This window comes from Lissotriton vulgaris, chromosome 5 (assembly GCF_964263255.1).
Source record: "Lissotriton vulgaris chromosome 5, aLisVul1.2, whole genome shotgun sequence".
NCBI classification, from domain to species: domain Eukaryota; kingdom Metazoa; phylum Chordata; class Amphibia; order Caudata; family Salamandridae; genus Lissotriton; species Lissotriton vulgaris.
The window spans coordinates 1,780,978,961-1,781,002,609 of NC_141693.1; the positions used below are offsets into that span (position 1 = coordinate 1,780,978,961).

General features: G+C 47.8%; 1 protein-coding gene and 1 pseudogene across 1 annotated transcript in view; both read left to right on the top strand.

Annotated features, from left to right (window-relative positions):
- Window positions 1-7,314: 7,314 nt before the first annotated feature.
- PSMC3IP (PSMC3 interacting protein) overlaps window positions 7,315-23,649 on the top strand; it is a 59,794-nt gene continuing 43,459 nt past the window's right edge. The window contains exon 1 of the mRNA XM_086920485.1: window positions 7,315-7,562. Within this exon, the coding sequence (XP_086776611.1) occupies window positions 7,538-7,562 (25 nt within the window). The 5' untranslated portion in view covers window positions 7,315-7,537. The remainder of the gene's footprint in view (window positions 7,563-23,649) is intronic.
- Window positions 9,567-10,357, top strand: LOC147717164 (2-aminoethanethiol dioxygenase-like; annotated as a pseudogene).

Here is a 23,649-nt window from a genome sequence, read left to right on the forward strand (position 1 = left end):
ATCGGATCAGCGGTCGCCTGGACCGATCCCTGTTCACTCGTCTAAGGACACCTGCCCGGTGCTCCCGCGATTCCGACTGAGTCATCCTCTACACCTGACACTGTTGAGGCCTGTTGTGTGGAAGCATAGTATCTTGAGAGGGAGCGAACACGACATTGCACGAAGGGCCCCAGGACCACGAAGAGATCGTTGGGGGAGCTGGCGACTGGAGTGATCACTGGGCGGCCATTTTGAGCACAGACGAGGTCTCTTGAGCGGCGGTCGAGCCGCTTTCTGGCCATAGTGGTCGAGCACCAGAACCACTGAGTGTAGGGAGAATCCGAGGGGCACTGCAATTGACCAAAGGGGATTGGGCTGGCCCACCTGCAGATGACATACCCTGCCACAGTACCCGTGGAGGTGCCGATGGCCACCACCAGTAGTGCCTTGAGCGCAGACCAGGGACAAGACCAGTCAGACATGCAGGGCGCGGAAGGCGGACCTGGTGCAGCCTCGGAGGCGTCGGCGCAAGAACTCAGATTGACTGCCAGGCTGGACAGCATATTGGACGCGATCACTGCGACCAAGGAGTCACTACATCAGGACATAGCACAGGTAGCCACGGGGCTGGGTCTCCTGAGGGCGGATCATGCAAAACTTTCAGACAGAGTAAAGAGCAATGAGCAACTGCTCCAGGAACTAAAACCGTCGGTGGTCACTGCGGAACATAGAATATCTGACATCCTTGCCCGGCTGGCGACGCTGGAGAAGCGCGCGGAAGACTCCGAAAGCCGTAATCGGAGGAATAACGTGCGGGTGGTTGGCCTGCCGGAAAAAGTTGAGGGAGATGATGCCGTGGCCTACATGGAAACCTGGTTCAAGACGGTCGTGGCCCCGGAAGGCCTATCCCCGTTCTTCTCCCTGGAGCGGGAGCACAGGGTCCCGGCCCGCCCACCACTGCTGGGCCGCCCGCCTAGGCCGATGGTGGTCAGACTCTTGCACTTCAAGGACCGAGACTTCTTGATACAAAGGGCGAGATCGATGGGCCCTTTCAAAGTGGAAAACAGCCCGGTCACGATTTTCCCGGACTATACACAAGAAGTTCAAAAGAACAGGGCGTCCTTTCTGACAGTGAAGAAGGAACTGAGGGACGACGGTATACAATACTCCCTACTCTTTCCGGCCAAACTGCGGGTGATCATGGACGGAACGACCCAGTTTTTCCAAACTCCGGACGAGGTGTGGTCCTGGCTTGAGCTGTACCGCGCTGGCGCTGACCGCCAGAGTAGGGGAGACAAAGAGAGACAGAAGCCAATCCAGGCCCGAAAATCGCAAAGGATCCGTAATCGGAACAAACTTAGGAAAGCACTGCGCCCTGATCAGATGGCGGCGGACAGGAAAGGGGCACTGGTTGCGACGGCGGTCATCACGGGATCGCAGCAGGAGAGGAGGTCGGTCGCATCGGATTGTGAAGTGGAGAGCAGGAAATCTGGTGACGAGCTGTCGGAAACGGATAGCTCGGTGGGTCTGAAGGTCACCCCACAGATGGCGGATGGATTGTTCAACGAGTGATGATCAGGGACAAGGACCCGCTTGCAGCTCCTGTTGGAGCGGACTACCCCTGGTGGCTGGCGGGATGCAGGTACTCTGTTGTTATTGTTATACCGGGATCAAGGCTTGGGGCGCGGGCTTGGCTTGCCCCGGATCGGCCCTGACCTACCCTTCATAGCCCTTAAGGCTCACTGTGGTGGCGACCACAGTATAGAGGATTGTGTGTGATGTTACAAGTTTGGATGGGCACTGATGCAGCGTTATTGGGTCCTGTTCTGGGGAGTGGGGTTGGGGAAGTTGTTTGGGGCGTTCTACATGGGGGGGTTCGGTGCTATGGTGTGGGTGTACTACTGGTACTGCTGACATGGAGGAATGATGGCAGCAATGGGGACGTTACCTGATTTAAAATGCCTTACATGGAATGTCCGCGGGCTCAGAACCATGGCCCGGCGCAGCAAGGTGCACGCCTATCTGGTGAGGCGGGGTGTCCAAATAGCACTGTTGCAGGAGACTCATCTGACCAAGCAGGAGTGTGCAGCACTGCAAAAGAGGCGGCGTGGCCAAGTGTTTGGCACGACGTATTCAGCGTTTGCCAGGGGGGCGCTTGTATGAGGGAGAGCGGGGGTCCCGTTTCAGGCCACGAACCAGCTGGTAGATCCTGAGGGTAGGTTTGTGGTAGTAGGAGGAAGGCTATGTGGCCGGGAGGTGGCTCTGGGCAGCATATATGGTCCGAATGTGGACCAGGCTCGTTTTTTTGACAGTCTCACAGGGTCGCTGGCCCACTTCCTGGTAGGTCCCATCATTCTGGGTGGGGACTTTAACTCGATCACTGACGTACTGCGAGATAGATCCCATCCACCACTCCTAGACTCCCCAGTGCGTAGATTAGCCACACACAGGAAGGACTGGCAGGAGAGGTGGGGTCTGGTAGACGCATGGAGGGAGCACCATCCTGAGGTCAGGGACTATTCTTTCTTCTCGGCATTACACGCACTACATGTTAGGATAGATTCTATACTGTGTAGTGGACCCCTGGCTGCAATGGTGATGCATACGGAGTACCTTGCCAGGACCATCTCAGACCACAATCCCTTACTGATGACGATGCACTGGCAGCGGGCGAGATCTGTGGTCCCGACCTGGAGGCTGCGGCCAGACACATTAGAGGACTCGGTGTTCAGTGACACGGTCCAAAAGGGCATTGAGCACTATTTTGGTGTGAACGAGGGCACGGCGGCCACGAGATCGATTGAATGGGACGCGATGAAAGTGGTGGTGAGAGGTATCTGTATGGGTAGTTTCATGAATGCGAGGACGACTGTGTTGGCGGACCTGGAGAGGGCAGAGGGTGTGCTTCGAGACCTGGAACAACGTAGGCCTGAACGGCCAGATCTACAGGGCCGATTACTAGAGGCGAGGGAAGTGGTGGCGACACACACGGAGAGGTTGAGGTGTTATGATTACAAGCTATACCTCACCAAGGTACATGAGGAAAGGGATAAAGTGGGCACGCTGCTGGCAAGACTTGCTAACCCAGAATCTAGGGGTTGCCCGATAATGAGCATTAAGATGGGCTCGGGAGAGGTGGTTTACTCGCAGACGGCGGTTTTGCAACGCTTTCAGTCATACTACACAACTTTATATGAGAGCCAGCTGGAAGCGGACGCTGCAGCGATAGACGGCTATCTGGACACTGTTCAGCTCCCGGTAATAGATGACGATACAGCCAAAGACCTAGGTGGCCCGATAACCCTGTCAGAGATTCGGGTGGCCATTAAGCAGATGGCTAAAAACAAAACACCGGGGGTAGATGGTCTGCCGATTGAATTCTACGTGAAATATGTTGACATTCTGGTGCCAAGGCTCTTGGTGGTGTATTCCGAAGCCCTGACCTTGGGAAGCCTTCCCCAGTCAATGAGGGAGGCCTTGGTGGTGCCGCTATTGAAACCGGGTAGAGGGGCCTTGGATGTAGCATCGTATAGACCCTTGTTTATGCTGACGGTAGATTACAAGATCTTAAGCCGTATCCTGGCCACTAGATTATTGCTGCACATGACCTCGTTGGTTCACGATGACCAGGCAGGGTTCATCCCCACTAGAAACACATCCACTAATATCTGCCGCCTGATCCGCATTTTGGACAGTGCCCAGGACCTAGACGTGCAATCGGCGGTACTGTCGGTGGACGTAGAGAAGGCCTTTGATAGCCTGGAGTGGCAGTACCTGGATAAGGTGTTGGAGAAGTTTGGCCTGGGTAACGGCTTTGGCCGTTGGACGAGGGTGCTCTACTCTGCTGCCACTGCGAGAGTGCGACTGGGGTCTGTTATATCACCCGACTACCCGGTATGCAGAGGGACGAGACAGGGTTGTTCGCTATCCCCCCTCCTGTTTGCCTTGGCGATGGAGCCATTGGCTGCACAGGCGAGAACAGGAGAGTGCTACAGGGGAGTTTGGAATGGGGGGGAAACTCATCACATCTCGCTATATGCGGATGACCTATTGCTCTACCTGGAGGATACGGAACGGGCTCTGAAAGGGGCGGTGGAGATGCTCTCTCGCTTTGGAAGGTTATCAGGTCTCAGGGTAAATTGGACTAAAACGTGCGTCTTCCCGCTGAAGGCGGATGTGTCATATCCTCCTCTTGCAGTGGCGGTGACCTGGGAAGACAAGTGCTTTACTTACTTAGGAGTCCGTGTTTACCACGGGGCCGCAAACCTGCTAGAGGGAAATATAGGGCGCTGCATACGGGCACTACGGGGATGCAGGTCCTTTTGGGCCTCCCTCCCTCTGTCAGTGCAGGGCCGAGTGGCACTGTTGAAGATGGTGGCTCTGCCCAGACTACTTTACTATTTTCGAACCCTACCGATATGGATCCCCCAGCGAATCTTCAAAGACCTGGGATCAATGATTGTTGCTTTCCTCTGGGGCCACGGCAGGCGAAGAGTAGCGCTGCAAACGCTGATCAGACCTAAGCTGGAGGGTGGAATGGCGGTTCCTGATTTTGAACTGTATTATTTAGCGGCCCAATTGCAGATCCTGACACAACACATAGCAAGAGAATTCAGGGGCCCGGACCATAGGCGCGGAAGGGGTATTCAGAGGCACGTCCTATCTTATATAGTCATGCAGCAGAAATTAGGGCAGAGAGATCTTACCATCGAAGAAAACACCCTTCGGCTGTGTTGGCGCAGGAGCCTGACGAGGGCCAAAGCCGCGCGACCGTATGCCCCGGAGATTCCTATCGGGATGGTGACAGCGCTACCGCATGGAGGCGATTGGTCCCCATTGTCGGAATGGGAAGAGTTGGGCCTGCAGATGGTGAGAGACCTATATGTGGATGGGATGCTAGCCCCCTTTGGGGTACTGCAGGATCAGTTTGGTCTTCGGGATGGGAGCTACCTTTTGCATGCCGCTATAACTGCGGCGATTCAAAAACACTGGAAGACAGGACTAACCGAGCCGGACACGACAGCGGCCTGTCAGTATGTGGTGATGGCTGCGGGTACAGTCAAGGCTGTGACTTGCATTCACTCGCGCATGCTGAATGAGGGCCTCGAACCACTCACAGCGCTAAAAGGTAAATGGGAGGAGAGCATAGGTAAATCCATACCGGACACGGTCTGGGGGCACATCTTGAAACGAACGTGGAAAGGCTGCAGGAATGCCCGCTTCCAACAAGTGCATTTTTTCGTACTGCATAGGGCCTATTTGACACCAGGGAAACTGCGACAGCACTTTCAGGTGCAGGAGGCGGCGTGCCCGAGGTGCCTAGCAATCGAAGTCGAGCTGGGTCATATGCTATGGGGTTGCCCGAAGTTAGGGACGTATTGGCCTGAAGTGGGCGAGCTCCTGAACGCGGTCACAGACAGAGAAGTGGAGTTTGACATGGCAGCGTGTGTGCTGCTCTGGTTCCCTCACACGGCAAAAACAAAAATTACGAGCAAATTTATCGACTTGGGACTCATGCTAGCGCAAAGGGAGATTACCTGGCACTGGAAATCCAGGGAGGGCCCATCGATCCGGAGGTGGACGAATGAGCTTCTGAAGTGGTCCAGATGTGAGAGCGTGATCAGGATGCGACAGGCTACGAGAACTGGTAACGAAAGGACCCTGGAAATGGCGAGGGCATGGGAAATGATTGTGCAGGCTCTGAGTGACTATCTGGCAGTGGACGAAGAGGAGGAACAACTGGAGAGTGAGAATCCATGAGGCTAGGGAGAGCCTGACCCCGATAAGCAGCGACCCATTATGGAGGGACTAGGGATACTACCCACACCAGTAGCAGTTAGGAGGGGAGGGTGGTAGGGGAGTTTATGGGACACCGAAATAGAGACAGGACGGACGCCTGGGATGGGGAGTCCTGCTTGCCCCTCATGGGAGAGGGTTGTCAGGAAGCGCACGGGGGTCGAGGTTGAATGGCGGTCGCTAGGTGCTGATGGATGGTTGCCATTGTGGGGCGTCAGTACAGACTTGGTAGTGCGGGCGCTGTGGGCCTGGATGTCGCCCATACGATATAGCTGAATGACACTGTGGGGGGGGGGGGGGGGGGGGGGGGAGAGGGAGTTTGGGGGGTGAAAAGCGGATACATAAATTGTGTTGTTGACCTGAAACACCTTGGAATCATACGGTGACCATCTGATGGACCCTATTAAAGCGCCGCCCGGCCTCCGGGATGTGGGCTGAATGGCTGTGTCCTACATTAAGGATGTACAGAGTTTTCAATGCAGGTATATGACGGTCAGCGGACCTAGATGTTTTGTTTCTAATTCTGCAATAAAAACATATTTAAAAAAAAAAAAAAAAAAAAAATGACTTTCAACGAATTCCATGCAGGAACACTGCGTAATTTGAAGTATACAAACATGTTTCCCCTAGAGTGCACTGCTACCCCTTATATACCTGACGTTATCTGGTATTTTTTTATGTTTTCATTGTATATCTCAAGAGTAGCGGCAGTTGTTACTTGTTGTTGTGTAGGCGGACACTTTCTGTCCAATGGCTTCCTGTGTTCTTGTTTAAGGAAGTATATATTTTCTGTTGAATCCTGCATTCATTTAAGTAGTTCCTACACTGTCTCGTAAAGTTTATGCTGCAATGGAGACCTGCAGCCGGGCTGCTGAGTGTGATAGGGCTTTCCCTGTGCCATGGCTCCAGCTTACCAGGCTTGCAAAAACAGTAAGTGCCTGAGACTGAGTGGCGGTATAATCTCCTAATTCCACTTGCTATGCTATAAAATTTGCTTTCTAGGCTAGCACGCTGTCATGAATGATCAGATCAATTAGATCATCTTCTGGGCAGCTGCAGTGCCTGCCTACGGTTACTGAGAGATGCAGTCACACAGTCTGACTCTGATGAGTGCCCTACCATTTCTCGTGCTTTGCAACAGATTTTAGACCTTCTTAGATTTTCTTGTTGCTTAAATTAGTGTCAATTTCAGATATTTATATGTTTGCCCCATCTTCATTCCTTGATTTGACTCCCAAGAAAGTGTCACTCATAGTCGTTGAAATGTCACTCACAATTACACTGAAATTGTGGAAATGTCACACATAACAATCTGAAACCTTGGCAGCTATGATTGTACTAAAAATAAAATGTTAGATTTGGACAAAAAAATATATAAGTGAGACCGAACCATAAAATAACATAACCGATCAATGACAAACTAACAGTTATAATATGGCCACCTCCTTCAGCTAATCTTCTAAAGTATTAGCATCTCACAATCTGCGGGGGGTGGGGGGGCGTTGCGGTGGGGGTGATGAGCGTAATGTCATCACCTCCGGTGAATAGGCAATAAACAAGCCCACGCATGTCTGCCACAGATTTGCAGCCCGGGATTAATCGTCTCAACAGTGGCCCCGTGTTGAATTCTTCCCCTCCTAAAATGGCGGGGAATAAGCGTCACGTCAAGGGTTGTGTACGTTGGTCCCAGCATGCTTGGCGCTTGTTGACTAAACGCGGGGTGTTTTGAAGGCTATTTCCGAAACCAGAGAGTGATATTAAAATGAGCAAGTCCAAGGATGCCGCAGGTAATAGGAGAAAGCCGGGTGAGAGGGAAGTCGGACGAAGGGGGAACATCGGGCGGAGAGGCATAAGTGTTTCAAGTTGCCAGCATACAGCTTTGCTCTAACGTAGAGCAATGTTGCACCATTGATTCAAATTACGCTCTATCGAAAAAGATGTGTTGTCCTTGAAAAATGTTTCTCTCTGCTCAAATCTATTGTTTGTATTAGTAGGTAGACCATACTTTGGCTTGGAAAAGAGTGGCTGAAGTTTGCCGTCAGCGTAGACACGCGATTTTGTTTTATTTATTGTTTGGCTTCATTGTATGCTTTATATGTCGAAATTCTCTCCTCGCGATTCTGTGCTATAACTCTACCCATCGCAATGAAGTGCTGTAATCTCGGGCACTAATTCATGTCCCGCAGGTTCGGTGCTGTAATCTAGGCATTTGTATATCTGGGGTCTCAAACGTTCTCTTGTATCGCTAAGTAGATTCTATTTATCCGCAGTAGGGGTTCGGAATGTCCAGAATACGTTTCCTCTAGCTATCTGATGCCAGGTATACATTTCGTCCATCTACAATATTGTATGCAGTGATGCCTTGATTCATTGCTGGTGAGAAAATTGAAAAATGAAAATATTGCAGTGTATTTGCGTATAGCAGTTTTAAAGTGCATTTGGTCCAGTCCTACTTATATGACTTGACAAGAAGCTTTACTTGGCTCCATAAACTGAACCATAAGCTAAGTGTATGCATTATAATTGTCGTTTATTTAATTGTTTGCATTATTATTTGAATTGCTGCTTTTTTGCGACCTATTGCCTAGCAAGCAGAATGCAACATTGTTTAGATAAAGAATATATATATATCGCATTGTGTTACCAAGTACTTGCATTTGTAAATGTATCTACCCTCTTAACGGGTTATTTGAAGTTAGTGGTTTTTAGGTCTCATGGCGATTTACAGCGCAAAGCGCTGTCTCGCCAGAGACCTAATGTTAGGGACGCAGCTTTCCTGGAGACAGCACCTGGCCGCGCGCATTTGCTCTGCCAGAAGGCGATGTGAGCGGGCCACGCGCACGAGAACGCGCCTGCTGTGGCCAGCTCCTGTCTCCTGGAAAGCTGCAACACAGATCCACACCTCCCCCTGCTTACGCATGCGCGCAGACACATACATGAGCGTACCTACGCACGCACATATACATACAGAGACCCCCCGCCGCACACACACACACACGAGCACACATACAGAGACCCCGCCCGCCGCCCCCCACATACACACACACACAACACACACACACAAGCGCACCCCTCATCCCAGTAAGCCCCACTTACCGCCATTCTGGACTTCCCTCTGGCATGGGAGCCCCTCGTCACCAGCACTGCTTCTCTCCGTGGCACTCCGTGTGCGCGTGCTTCCGAAGACTAAAGTCCCGCCCCACGGAAGGTTTCAGTTTCGCTCACGTCTTCTTTTATAAGCTGCCTGGAGTCTCCGCGAACTCATGATGCAAGCCTCAGATCTGGCCTTTCCACAGACACGTGTTGTCGGAAGAATGGGGCATTCAGTTTGTATCTAGTAAGTGCCAAAAAAGTAATTGCCAAAGTCTTCCATTTAAAAATTGCAATTTTTCACTTTGCTTTCCAGCGTCTGCCGGGAGGAGGGGGCGAGGAGGAGGAGGTTGTTTTGCGTTTCCTGGAATGCGCGTTGCAGGTGTGACGTAGGAGGGTTGTGTTTATAGTCAAAGGCTGGCTCGTGATTGGCAAAATGCTTCTATTGGGCGTGCATGGCCACTTTCACTTTGAAAGTGCAGCGGGGCAATGCGGCTATTGCAGGCTTAACTTCACGCCCCGTACTACATAACTCACCGAGTTCTGGTTGAAGGAGTTTGCCATTAACGTCAATAGATCCGGTAAGGATTGAAGGTTTCTGGGTTCAGCTTGTGCCTGCAATTTGTTAGCTTGACCGCGGCAACCAGCTCGCGAGGCCACAGAAGTTCAGGCCAGCGCCGATTCGTAGGAAGACGAGGAAGATGCCACGGGATAACCTGGACTCTCTCATCCAGAAGATCGCACGTCAACCCTGGCTCACCTTCCCTGGTGCCACAGCTGCGGCCCCCATAGGTAGTAGCAAGACCTTCTCCTACAACCTGAACCAGCTCAAGAACCTAGTGAACGAACTGTGGGTCGAGGACCTGAAGATCACGCCGCGGGCTGCAAGGGCGGTGCACCACCAGCCGCTCCACACAGCCGTTCGTCACCTACATGAACATCTGCGAGATGGAGTTTCAGCATGGGCGTCTTCCTGCTGCAGAGCGGGTAGGCGTATATCCCGCTGCACGACCACCTGGGCATCTGCGGCATAATGAAGGTGATCTATGGCACCCTCAGCATCTGTGGCTTCGACCGGCTGCAGGAGGTACCCGGGGCCATGTCTCTCTTCCCCCCCCCCCCCCCGCCCGCCCCTTCAGCCCTTTCAGAGAGACGCGCTGCGCCGAGCCCCGCGCCTATCATTCGGCCAGTTCGGCCCGACCAGCGCTCCCTGCCTGCTCAGCCCGCACAGGGCCAACCTGCACCAGATCAGCGCTTTGGACGGGCCTGCTGATTTCCTCGACATTCTGGCACCACCTTATGACCCAGAGGACGATCGTGACTGCCACTACTACCAGCTGCTGCAGCCATCCTCCACTGAGCCCAACGCGGCAAGGAGGAGGGTGGTGAGAGCCGAGAGGTGTGGCTTCTGGAGGTCCCCCAGCCGGCTGACTTCTGGTGTGGAGAAGAACCTTACCCGGGGCCCAGCGTGTCACTCAGAGAGCATCGGTGACCTGTAAGCACCTTAGTCAGAACAGTGTCAGCCACCCAGGAAAGCATCAAATCTGTGTTTGGGGCCCTGGCTCTTTGAGACAGTGGGTGTGCGGGCCACTTCTGTCCCCCCGTGTGTTAGGTGGACGCACAAGCAGACTGCCTGACTGCGTGTGGAGGTCACAGGATGGACCTGGCAGGAAGAGGTAGGCAAGGGGTCAAAGGACTGGGTCTAAAACAAGCTCCCCTACTGGCAGAATGTGTATATTTGTGGGAGGGGGCAGTGCCCATGGATAGCACTCCACACGAGTCTCTGTGGAAACAATGTATTATCTGTCATCGCTGTCCCTTAGTATTCCCTCTTGGGTATTTGAAGATTTTACTTTCGGAGTCAATCACTTTATCTCCCTATACCTACCAAAATGAATGTGTCCTTGTGTTGTGTAACTGGTGCCCACGTAAACCACTTTAATACCTTCAGGTGGAGTTTGCGCTATATAAAACAATCTACAATGTATGTGGTTGTTGTATCTCTTTCCTTAATTGTATGCATTTCCGTGAGTATGTCTTCTAATGGGTCTCTGGGTGTCCCCACCTTTCATTGTCTGGGATTTACTCAGCTTCTTTTGTGAATGTCCTTTAACTTGCTGCAGCTTCAGTAGTTGCAGTATGCTCCACTCTCAGTGCACACAAGTGGATGCCACCAATCCACCTCTTCCATGTATTTGCAACACTCCATTTGTTCCCACTGGTGCCCTCCCATAGTCGACTACCGCATTTGTAGCACTTTTACTATGCCGTAGTTTACATTTTAGCCGACCTTTCTATGATACCTCCTCCCCATATACCCTCACATATATCTTGGCGCTATTGGCAGTCGCTCCCTGCCCCTCAAACCTCACACATTATTTCATAAGAACTGTTCTTCCACTCATGTTTTTACTAACTCCTCAATGTCTGGTTATTCTTTTGCACCGGTGACACCCACATACAATTTTATATACCTTTTTAAAGTCATCCACAAGAGAGTAAAATATAAATTATTTCCCACTTGCTCTCTCCCAGTTGTAGTTAGTGTGGTGGTATTTGATTATGTTAGCTTGTGTTGCAGAAATGCTTGTTTGAGTCAGTCCTTTTTTTGGTACTAGACTCACCCCTCTTGGATTACCACTTCGATGTTACTTGTGCACCTGCTTTGTTTATGATTTGAAAATGTTTGGTGCTAAACCACTGATTGTAATATAATGTGCTGGATTTTAACCCTTTCGATGCTGATGACGAGCTCAGCTCGTCATCACCAAAAGGTGTTGTGTGCTGATGACGAGCTGAGCTCGTCATGGTGCCACACTAATGGCATTTTCCAGCACAGGGGGGGAAAACGCCCAGCAGCCATGTGGTTAAAGACCACAAGACACAAAGGTATACTCCTTATAAGGGGGCTTTCCTTGATTGGAGCTGCTGACCTGTCTGCTGTGGCCTACTTGGAATTACTCTTTGTTCATGCAGTTTTTGCAGCTTTCAGGCAGAGGACGCTCCCGGTTGACGGTCCTTTTTGGGGCTCTTGGTGCATCAGTGTTTATTGATGACAACAAGCCCCCTCTCTTGCTCCTTATTGTTTTCCTGATTTGCTGTTGGGAAAGGACGTTCCTGCGGTGGTTCATGCGAGAATCTTACTTGGCAGGGATGGATTGAATAGTTTTAAAATATAATAGCACAAAATGTTGTGTGGGTTTACTATGTGTCCATTTCAGATTAGTACCATATTGTATTGTCGTTTCAAATAAAATTGCATAAACCTCCTTCATTTTCAAATTGCCGATATTTACACTTTCCAAAGGATTTTGTTATGATGGTGTTTCGGTTACTTCACCAAAAAGTTAGGCACAGTTGTATAGGCGACAAGTAGTTTGTTTATGCAACCTATAAAACAATTATTGTGAATCTCAGCATTTTGAGCACATAGATAATGCTCTGCTTTTCAAGGAGGATAATGCTTCAAATACATGAAGGCTTTTAACTCCTCAGATTATCATATATATCCTTGCATTGATGCTTTTCTAACACCGAGCCTTTCACATATCCGTGCACTAAAGGTTGCTAAAGCCACATGGTGCCCATGTGACCTGGAGCTGGGGAACAAGGTTCGAGCCTTGGCGTTGGCTCAACATCCTGTGATCCTTGGGAAATCACTTAAGCTCCCCGTGCCTACCAATAATGAATGTGTCCTTGTGTAACGTGACTGGTGCTCATTTAAAGCGCCCCAACACCTTCTGGCCGAGTTAGCGCTATATAAAAAACAACAAAAGGCAGCAGCTTTCTTAAAGTATGCGCCCAAGTTAGAATTTCATCCGTATCCAACAGCACTGCCTCACCAATGCTCCAATTAGAAAACTCAGCTCTTAAAAAAATACTGCATTACGATGCAGTAACATTCCACTTTCGCTCTTAGTAACCAGCTACTCCTCCAAACACTTGCTGACTGGGTCTTTGCCTTGGGCCCTATGCAGTGCCGTGCTGCTATATTTGCTTCGACGGCCGGTAATGGCTCTCCTGACCCTGTGTTCACGATTGACCAAAATTTACGTGAGTCTCTGGTTACAAGTGCAGCGGTTAAATTTACCCATTTATCATGGTCCCATTCTGCCTTAGCACAATTAATCAGGCGCTTATATTCAATTCTCCTAGCTTGAATTTGGAATTTATTAGTCACAAACCGCAGTAGCTTCACCCTTCCACCGACTCAATTACAATAACTTTTATTTAAGTATTATTTATTAAAAAAATTAAAAGCCATTGTTTTTTGGAATATCAATACATCTAAGTCACGTAAATACAACACATATTTCATTACAAATGCTATAAGTGTCACATTTGCAAAAGTTACAACTATTGGCATTGTCATACACAATGCCAATAACTCAAACTTTAATGCTGCGAGACCTATTGCACTGTAAATGCTTGTTGTACTACTGTAGTAACCTTGATCATTAAGTTGCAACTAGTTAAGGGCAGTTTTAGCGCCGAGACGCCTACGGGTATTTGTTGCGCTTTAGAAATGTCAAAAAATAAATAAATAAATAAATAAGTTATTTCGATCATCTAACTATCAACAACAGATATTTAGATATAACTATTGCAGAAGACATTTTGACCTGCAGGAAGTAGCATTGCAGTCACCTCATACATCCCTACATGGTGAATGCCTGTTGGCGGTGAGTTAACTCTCATGGCACGAGAGGGCAAGGCAGTATCGAGTAGCATTTGTTATTCTGTAATTTGATTGAACACTAATGTTCACTAATCTGCTAACAATAACTAGCATTGGGTCTTTATTGACTACGCCATTGTTTATGAAAGTTCTAAGTGTGCCTAACATTATAACCCATAAGTCCAGAACCCTGTTCTGGGTCGCCTCTGCCTTCCGAGTTATCAGATGTAGAGGATGAATTATCATCCGGCTTGCTTCTACTAACTAACGAATGGTCACAAGATGGATAAGGGCAGTGCTTTAAGTGTTCTGGGTCCCTCCGAATCTCAGACCCAGTAGTAATTAAAAGTGGATATTGAAATGCCTTCCCTATCTAGCCCTAATTTCATGTCCCTACCCTATATAGCAAAAGCACAGATGGTTTTCGAACAACGAAAGAAAAAAGCGTTAAGGTAATCCTTGTTAGCGACTTATTTCCTATTTAAATTAAACATGTTGTAACAAATCATTATTATCTAAGATTGTTAACTATTCCCAGGATGTTGTATTTCCGAATTGTCTGTGGCATTTTAATTTTGTAAAGTGTATTCTTTAAACCGAGTTCCTCCAGGTGTTTATAATGGCATGAAGGCAGTTCGAGTTTCTCACAGTACCGGTAATGGGTCATAAAGGGGTTCAGGATACATGTGGTCATCCAATTCTTGGCCTCTATGCAGAGCGCACAGGCCTCAGGAATGTTTAATTCAGTCTCTCGATTTCAGAATTGAAACATTTTCAAAATTCATTATTTAAATTTTTATCACTATTGTTACTCATTTATTCGAAAGAGTTAACAACCCCAGACAAAGCCAATAGTCCTGGTTGGTTCTAAGCGTATGCGAGTCATTCTATATATTAATGCAATAATGGAGAGCTCAGATAGGAACCAAAATAGCGTTGGGGTGTCACACTACGGGAATCACAGATATAAGGTGTACCTACTTTAGCCACACCCTTAATTACATAGGCAAGCCCCCTATAGAGGCCCCAAGCACTTTTTTTCATCCCTCTAAAAGCCCTGCATAAGGGCAGCGACGGATACCACCTTTCTGCTTTCCTTGACTCCCTGCTGTTATCATCGGCCTTTGATGGTCGCTCCATGACGCATTTAATGGTCTAGCTCCATCAGAAGACCTTCCTACACACATTTGGTATGACTCCTTGCTAGTGTAAATACCTACATTTTTCAATTTCCAGTAGTTAGTAGCACAAGATTAAAGACAGCTTTGTCCTTAAAAAAAAATCGTTTTTTGAAAGATAATTGACAGAGACCGGGCTTGCCGCCATCTTGGGTGGGAAAGGAGGGTAGAGCACCAGTTGTTGGCCGCCTCCCATCCTCCTCTTCCTCTATAAAATGAACATGGGTACTTGTCGGCGCAGGGGGCGCTCCAAAGGCAAGCCGGTCTGCGCCCGTCCGCGCCAAGGCCGCGACAGGCGCAGGACACACTAGACAAACATCCCGATATTAACATATCAGGCAAGTGACCTGCTTAGGCTCAATGTTTGCAAAAACTGTTCATGTGGTATTTTCATGGATCAAATAAGGGGTCCCTTTTCATGCAGGACTTGCAAATGGACCATACCCTGGTCCTCATTGGAATAGACGTGGCATTTAGGTACAATTTCAGTGGGTCACTAACTTTAAAGGGGGCTCATTAATGCACGCTCTGTGTCACCACAGCCACTCTGCAAATTTGGACAGACCATAGTCTTATCCCTTTTAATATTTGCATTTCTCGTTCCCCTAAATTAGCAAAGGCCAGCCAACAACCTCCAACCAATGTAAATTGGAGGGTGGTAGAGGATGGTATCAAGCGGAATCCTATTCACCAGTCACAGATACCCAGCATGTCTGGAGAAGTGGCCCATAACTCTAAACTCTTTCACACCTGGATGCACCGGGTAAGGAGAGCAGGGGAAAGCTAAATGCCCCCTGGTTCTCACAGGCTTTGGCGGAAAAACATCTATTGTGTAAGCAAAGTGAACGAAAATGGCGAAAAACGTATGATGATACAGCTAAAACTTTTTATGTCCTACAAAGGAAATCATACCTTTCCTGCATTAAAACAGCTAAAAGGGATTATTATATAAAAGCCTTTAAAGAAGCCCAGCAAAAGCAAAAAACTGTTTTTTTCATCGTCAAATCCTTCACTCGCCCCAAAACTCTTCAGCCTAAAATCCCGCCCTCCTTGCCCTTTTGCGATCAAATCGCAGACCACTTCGAGAAGAAAATTGAACTTATACAGAGAGACTTCTCGCCCCCTCTTGTGCCTCCCCTGTCTAGCTGTCCTGACAAACTGGAGACTAGGGCTCATACTCTTAGTGCATTTAAGCTGGTTTCTTTGCTCCAAACGCTGGAAGTTATTTTAGCCTGCAAATCTGGGGCTCCGACTGATTCCTGTCCTCCTCGGATACTCCACCAGATAATCGACGTGGTCAACCAAACTATCAGACTATCAATGAGATCATTAATGCTTCTCTTCGCTCAGTAAGTAAGTAAGTTTTTATTTAATTAAAATCATTGCAATATACACACACTAGAATGACCGTTACGTATTGAGGGAGTAAAAAATACTCTGGACTATTAAAAACAGAAAAATTATTAATTAATGAAAAAGACGTGCGATAATGTCAACGGGAGATGAAAGAACTCAAACTGGATCAGAAAGCGAATTAAGGGAATTAATTTCTAGAATAAACTTAACAAAACGAGCCGCCAACTGCGGAAAGTCTCCCTTCATACAAGTGTCTAGTGCTTCCTGGCAGGTCCTGATGTTAAGAAGAAGCCAAATGGGACGCAACCAGAAGTTTCTTTGGGCTCAGAGTTTTTGGCAAATGCACAATATGTAGATAAGATTTCCCTCCTCCTGTTTGCAAAAGCGGCATTGAGACGATGCCTCTTTCCTATACACCTGGCCAAATTTGTATGCCATCAGCGGGATTAAATCAAAGCGGAATCGCATTAATTGAAGTTTTATATGTACTTTCATAGGAGCTGCCAGATATAACGGAAAAATTTTCTGAGTGTATAATTTAGAGACCCAGGGGCCATGAAAGAGCTGGGCGACCCGTTGCTCGTCGTGGTCGCTTGATAGTTTTTGTTTGTTTGGTTAGAAGTTTTGTTTTTACCGCAATGGGCAACGGGGATGACCATATGTCCTTTGCTTTGAGGGATTCTAAACATGATGTCAGATATTTGTTTCACGGTGTTTAGTGGTTGCTGAAGACTAACCATAGACAGCTCTTTAAGGAGTGGGGGCTAGCATGCTTTGTTTTTAAACAATAGTTAATGTAGCGTGCGCTCATTATCCACCTCTGGGAGGACAACGAAAATTCTTTCCGAATTTGGGAGTGGGCAGTTGAATTTGGCAGCCGAAACACCCTGCGGTAGCAAGACGATTGTGCTCTGTCCAACCAATTATTCATTTTGTCCTTGAATATTATTGCACCAAAGGAGATAGTGGGGAGTAATTTTGCGGCAATCAGGTTTGGTCCCCCCTGACTGGAAGAAAGCAATAGTCAAGCCCCTTGTGAAAAAAATCTGATAAATCCACCACGGACCTCTCCAATTTACGTCCAATTTCCCTTCTTCCAGTTCTGGGCAAGATAACGGAACAGATAGTTTACCAGGAGTTGAAAAACTTCGTGGAAACAAATAACATCCTTCATCCTCAGCAATCGGGTTTCCGCCCAAGGCATTCGACGGAAACTGCCCTTATTGAGCTTACCGACTCAATTAAATTCCTGCAGGATGAAGGGAAAAACGCCGTTCTGATTTTATTGGATTTCACAGCGGCGTTTGACACCATCTCCCATACAATATTGATTAGTAGGCTGAGAGACATTGGTATTACAGATGTGGCTCTCGCCTGGATAATTTATTTTCTTTCTGATAGATTCGAACTACTTCTTTAGGCCCCTTTCTCTCCAAGGAAAAGAAGGTGTCATCAGGAGTACTGCAAGGCTCTATTTTGAGTCCTTTATTATTTATTATTTACATGGTCCCCCTTATTTCGTTAATTGAGTCATATGGCATACTTGTATCTTCATACGCCGATGACACTCAATTAATCGTACCTTTAGATAGGAACTCCAATGACGCAGAACAGAACTTAAAGAACTGTCTGACGAATGTCTTCCAATGGATGGAAAATAATCATTTAAAATGCAATGCCAATAAGACAGAGATTTTGCCCTTGGGGAAAAATGGCCATTTTTGCCCAAGTAAATGGTGGCCAGACGCTTCTCCGGCTCCGCCCCATGCAGTGGAATCAGCCAGAAACCTGGGAGTCCTATTAGACTCCACGCTTTCTTTTGACCAGCATGTGAGGAAAGTGGCAGGAAGCTGTTTTGGCATCATTAAATCCTTAAAGAAGTTCTTTGACTTCCTCCCTACTGATTCAAAAAAAGGCTGTGGCGGTAGCTCTAATACTCTCCCGGCTAGACTATTGTAATGGCCTGATGGCCGGGGCAAAAAAGGCGACATTGAAGAAGCTCCATAGCGTTCAACACGCTGCTGCTAGATTGGTATTGAAATTACCGAGAAGATCCTCGACATCGACGGCCCTCAAGAACTTGCGCTGGTTACCCCTGCACAAGAGGATTTTGTTTAAAATCCTGGTGACGACATTCAGAGCCCTAAACCACACAGGTCCCCTAGGTACCTTGCCAGGAGATACACTCGCTATAATCCCCCCCCCAGAAAGTTGAGGTCATCTGGGGGAAACCTGATTGACATTCCCAGATTTCATTTTAAAACCAAGGGAGGGAAGACTCTGACCGTCTTGGCCTCTAAGGCCTGGAACGCTATGCCCAAAGACCTCAGACTTCTCGTCCAAGAGATCGCCTTTAGGAAGCAATTAAAGACCGGGATTTTCAATCTACCAGATGCCTTTGTAATGGCTGCTATCTAGCTCCCATAATGATAATAGTATTGTACTTTTCTTCAGCGCCAGGATGCTCCTTTCGGAGCGACAGTTGCGCTTTATAAATACCAAATGCAAATACAAATATGTCATTAATAATCGAATGTCTGCCGTTTGACCAATTGTTATTTAGGGAGTGTGTACCCAAACTCCTGAAAACAATCAAGAGTTTCACTCTTGGGCTATAATTGGACAATTGCTCTTAATGTAAACAATATGTGCATCATGGCTGTCTTAAAGTCCAACATGAATCTGGAATGGAAGTCGTGTTCTGAAAGTTTTCTAAGAGGCTGGATGTCAGTACAGACTCGGTACGCCACAGCCAACCAATAGAAAATGTACCATTGATGCACCCTGTTTCCATGGGTGAGAGTGCAGGTAGCAAATCATGACCGTAATCTAGCTCTTGTTTTTAGAGAGCTATAACTTAAATACTGGAAATTTCGTTTTTTTTTTTATAAGTCTACAATTCCCAAGCACATTAACAGGCTAAATGCCTGAATTTAACATTCTTCAGTATTGCTGCTACTTCATTTAAAAAAATAAGACTGCTCCAGGTGTTAACCACATGAAAATTGCATGTAGCCTTATTGTTTAACTCATACCACTTCATCAGCCATTTGTTCTTTTTGGACACCTATGGATGTCTGGATGCATCTCGCAGGTTTTACTTCATATTTTACCATTTTCGGTAAATGCAAGGTTTTGCTGCAGGCTAACATCTACTCCAAGTTAAACAAGAATACAGCAATCGTTGAACATTTTTGGTAAATCTTTCACCCTCTAGAATTTTCTTTCTCCAACCAGGTGCCTTCCTAATCCAAACACAGTTTATTTTCCCTTGCCCTGCAGTTGTCTTGCCGATCCAGTGTTTCATGAGTAGTTAAGCCAGGTCATGCATCACAGAGCATATCGTATTTGTATGATTAATTAAAACCATTATAAATTTCTCTGTGCAAGATGCTATTGAGACTGGTGTCACGCGAATCACGAGCATGGTTCTCGGCCCTTACGAAGTAGCCCGGTCCCTAAGCGGCGTGATCAGCCGAGCTCCGGCTCCAGAGCTTTCCTGATTCAGTGCAATTGGTCGGTGTGGGCAAAGTTTGTTCAGTAATCTCTCTATCGAGTGAATGAATTCCATGAATATTCCTACCAAGATGGGGGTCTTCTGTTGAGAGGCAGGCAATCGCGGCAGGTCTGCATGAATGAATTCCCAGTGCCAGGAACTGGTATTTTTTAAACCTGCAACACAGCTGATATGCACTGGTGTTTTCTGACAAGAAAGGCAGAGCCTACAAAGGTGGTTTTAGACTTTCTCTTTTTTTAATGGGTATTTATTGATTTTATTTATTTGATAGGTTTTATATAGTGCTGGCTAGACCTGGGGGTATCAGAGCGCTTTACATGAGTATCAGACCATAGCTGAAGATTACATCGTTACAAAGTTTACACCGTTTTAGAGCATAGCTACATAGTTACATGTTGGGTCGAGTCAAACAATAAGGACATATACGTAAGGGAATAAGCGGCAAGGGGAGAGATTCAGGGGAGAGGGGGTAAGAGCAGGGGGTAGGCAGTGAAGGTCAGGGACCACTCAAACCAGTATTGCATTAGTTGTTTTATCTGCATTGACGTGCATATGTTTGATTGGATGTGGCCTCCATTTGGTGCAACTACCTAGAACTAACTAGGGGGTGAGTATAAAGCTGTTTTCTGTTTCTCATCTGGCCAAAATGTGATGTGCCTGTTTGGTGATTAGCTTTTGGAGATCAACAGCCTGTGGGTTCTTTAATGATTTGATCCAGTTAGTCCTGAGCAGATTTTCAGGAAGGTGGCTTGTCTTTCTACTACTTGACTGCACAAGCTGAATTCAAGCCGGGTTTGCGCAGGAGAGGCACTTTATTAAAGGTGCTTACTATTAGCTTGTCCAGCAATAGGTAGCCTCACCCGTACATGACCTCTGAGCCATAGGCTAGGGGGAACACTAGCTTGGCGTTTGATAACCTTCATTAAGGGTACAAGAGTGGGACCACGGAGCTCTGTAGATAGCTTGAGGAACGGGTGGAACAGCATGGCTGATTTCGATATTATGGACTCTAGTGTGTATGACGCACATTCTTAAGCCACATAAAATCGTGTGTCGTCGCTGTACCGCTCAGCCACTGTTGATGTGTTCTCTTAGTTTATGTCGGGGTAATCTTGATGTACTGTGTCTGTTACAGTTATGTTATTCGAATGAAATAATGATTTATAAAGTGCACTACTGTCCGGAGGCGTCTGGGTGCTGGCTGAAAAAGGGGGTAACCTAATAGCTATACTGAAAGATTTGAATAAGAGCAGACTATTGATTGAAAAGCCATGTTTTCAGACATTTCCTGCAGGGCATTGGTCCTATCATTTTCTTATGGTAAGGGGGAAGAGTATTTCAAAGCTTGGAAGTACAGATAATGAAGCTTCTGCCTCCCCAGTATCATCTTCTGACTTTGGGAACAGTTACTTTAAATGCTGAAGATTAGTGTAAGGACCTAGAGGGAGTGTACCATTGGAAGCTTTGTCGTGTGTTCGGGGCCAGACTCCTTAAAAGCCAGACGCTTTAAAAGTGATACAGAGTGCTTTAAAATGTCAGAACTAAGTCGATTCATGATTCCCAGAAATGAGGCCAGCCCTGCCTCTTGTCCCAGGCCCACCAACACTCCCCTCCCACTCAGGTTCCGGTTCACAGCAGTCTTACCGCAGATCTCACACAGTCCCCGCCACGCCCCTGGCCTAGGAGAACCGCTGGGCACATGAATGTCATCTGGCGCCAGGGATTACAGTGGATGTCCGAGCCCAGGCGCGGAGCTTGAAGATTAGGCAGTGGCCATTTTGGCCTGCTAGCCATGTCTCCACCCCCCCCCCCCCCCCCACCCCCCCCCCCCTCGCTGCCCCCCTCGGTCAATTATTATATTTCTAGACTGTTTCAGCTACTCAAAAGTTTGAGGAGTACTGTGGTTTTCAATGGAAAGCAGTAGGACCATGAGAGGTGTTTGCCCCAGGGGTGGCTCCTCCATTAGGGCGGAGGAGAATTGCCTCACTGCTTTTCACAGTGCAAGAAGCTGAAAACATAAAATGGTAAAACTACCATTTTATTCTTGGACTCTGAGAAAGCAGAAGGGTATGCCTGGTTGGGGGCGAGCAGATGGGCGGGTCAGGGAGGAGTGGCTTCCCTATGTTGCACACTCTCCCTTTTCTCCATTTAGTTTGCATGCAGCCTTCATGGAGAAAATGGTCTCCCCATTGGGGCCCGGCTGGGAGCTGTCTCCACTAATCACAACACTGCCAATGCAGTGTTGTGATTGGCTGAGGGGAGGGGAGGGAGGCTGCCTGCTTCCTGTTTCAGCAGGAGAGCAGGAAAACGAGACCCAGCCAAGAGCTGCAACATCGCGGACCCGGTAAGGTAAGTTTCTTTTTTTAATTCCTATTTACCACTCACCTAACCACGCACCCCCAGTCCCCCACCCGGACTATCGTTGGGTTACTGACTGAACACGTTTTCAGTAATTGTCTATGCCTCAACTGGCTTAAGTCTCTGAATGTGCCACTTATTCAGATGAATGGTTGAGTTGGCAGACCTGTGCTCGCCTTGTATCAATCTGTTGGTCTCTTCACGTGCTCAGAAGATGGTGCCACATGGCAAACAGGCGGTGAACTGGAAGCCCCTGCAGAGTCACTGATTAAGAGTTGCCTGGTGTGATATTTATTGCACCAGAAAAGTAACAAGCATTGGCATAGCCAATAGGTCTCACCTTTGGGACATACAGCACGTTATCCCATGAGCTGTACCACCAGGTCTTGAAGAGCTATACAATTGCTGCACACTGTGGACCCTTTAAAAGCAGTATCCCTATGCAAATGCTCTGATTTAGCACTGTGCCGCAAAGAAAGAATAAATGCTCTTGACAATATTACAATGCCCCATCCATTTTCAGCACCTTCTCACCCCTCCACCCCGCCCCCCCCCACCCAAACACCTCATGACACCTACAAACGACTGAATGAAGAAAGGCTACACTGGCAAGGTCCAGCAATATTACCCACCGCCGGGCCCCTCGCAAGCATCCAAGGAAAGGTAATAAAAGAAGACAAGCTGTTTTTATCACTAAATGGCGTTCTTTACCTTTTTGTGCCTGATGTCAACTCATCTTCTTCTGCAGGTATCAATATAGAGCATTGTTTCTGTCATTTCCATCCAAAGACAGTTTTTCCCTCTTAAGAACTAACTCAGTATGGATTAATTGTACATACTTGCCCTTGAGGCGGAAAGCCGGGGGCTTAGGCTGCTACTATTTTAAAACCTTGTGATTTTTGATTTACGCATTTAAATACTTAATTTGTGATTTTAACTGTAGTCTACCTCTGTCCCTCGCCGCGCCTCGAACCCCTGCTCCACGCGCAGCCGAATAGGTGCTGACGCGGTTGGAGACAGGGCTTGCCGCCATCTTGGGTGGGAAAGGAGGGTAGCGCACCAGTTGTTGGCCGCCTCCCTCCCTCCACTTCCTCTATAAAATCAACATGGGTACTTGTCGACGCAGGGGGCGTGCCGACAAGTACCCACTAAGGTAAGTTTCTTTTTTTAATTACTATTTACCACTCACCTAACCACGCACCCCCAGCCCCCCACCCGGACTATCGTTGGGTTACTGACTGAACAAGTTTTCAGTAATTGTCTATGCCTCAACTGGCTTAAGTCTCTGAATGTGCCACTTATTCAGATGAATGGTTGAGTTGGCAGACCTGTGCTCGCCTTGTATCAATCTGTTGGTCTCTTCACGTGCTCAGAAGATGGTGCCACATGGCAAACAGGCGGTGAACTGGAAGCCCCTGCAGAGTCGCTGATTAAGAGTTGCCTGGTGTGATATTTATTGCACCAGAAAAGTAACAAGCATTGGCATAGCCAATAGGTCTCACCTTTGGGACATACAGCACGTTATCCCATGAGCTGTACCACCAGGTCTTGAAGAGCTATACAATTGCTGCATACTGTGGACCCTTTAAAAGCAGTATCCCTATGCAAATGCTCTGATTTAGCACTGTGCCGCAAAGAAAGAATAAATGCTCTTGACAATATGACAATGCCCCATCCATTTTCAGCACCTTCTCACC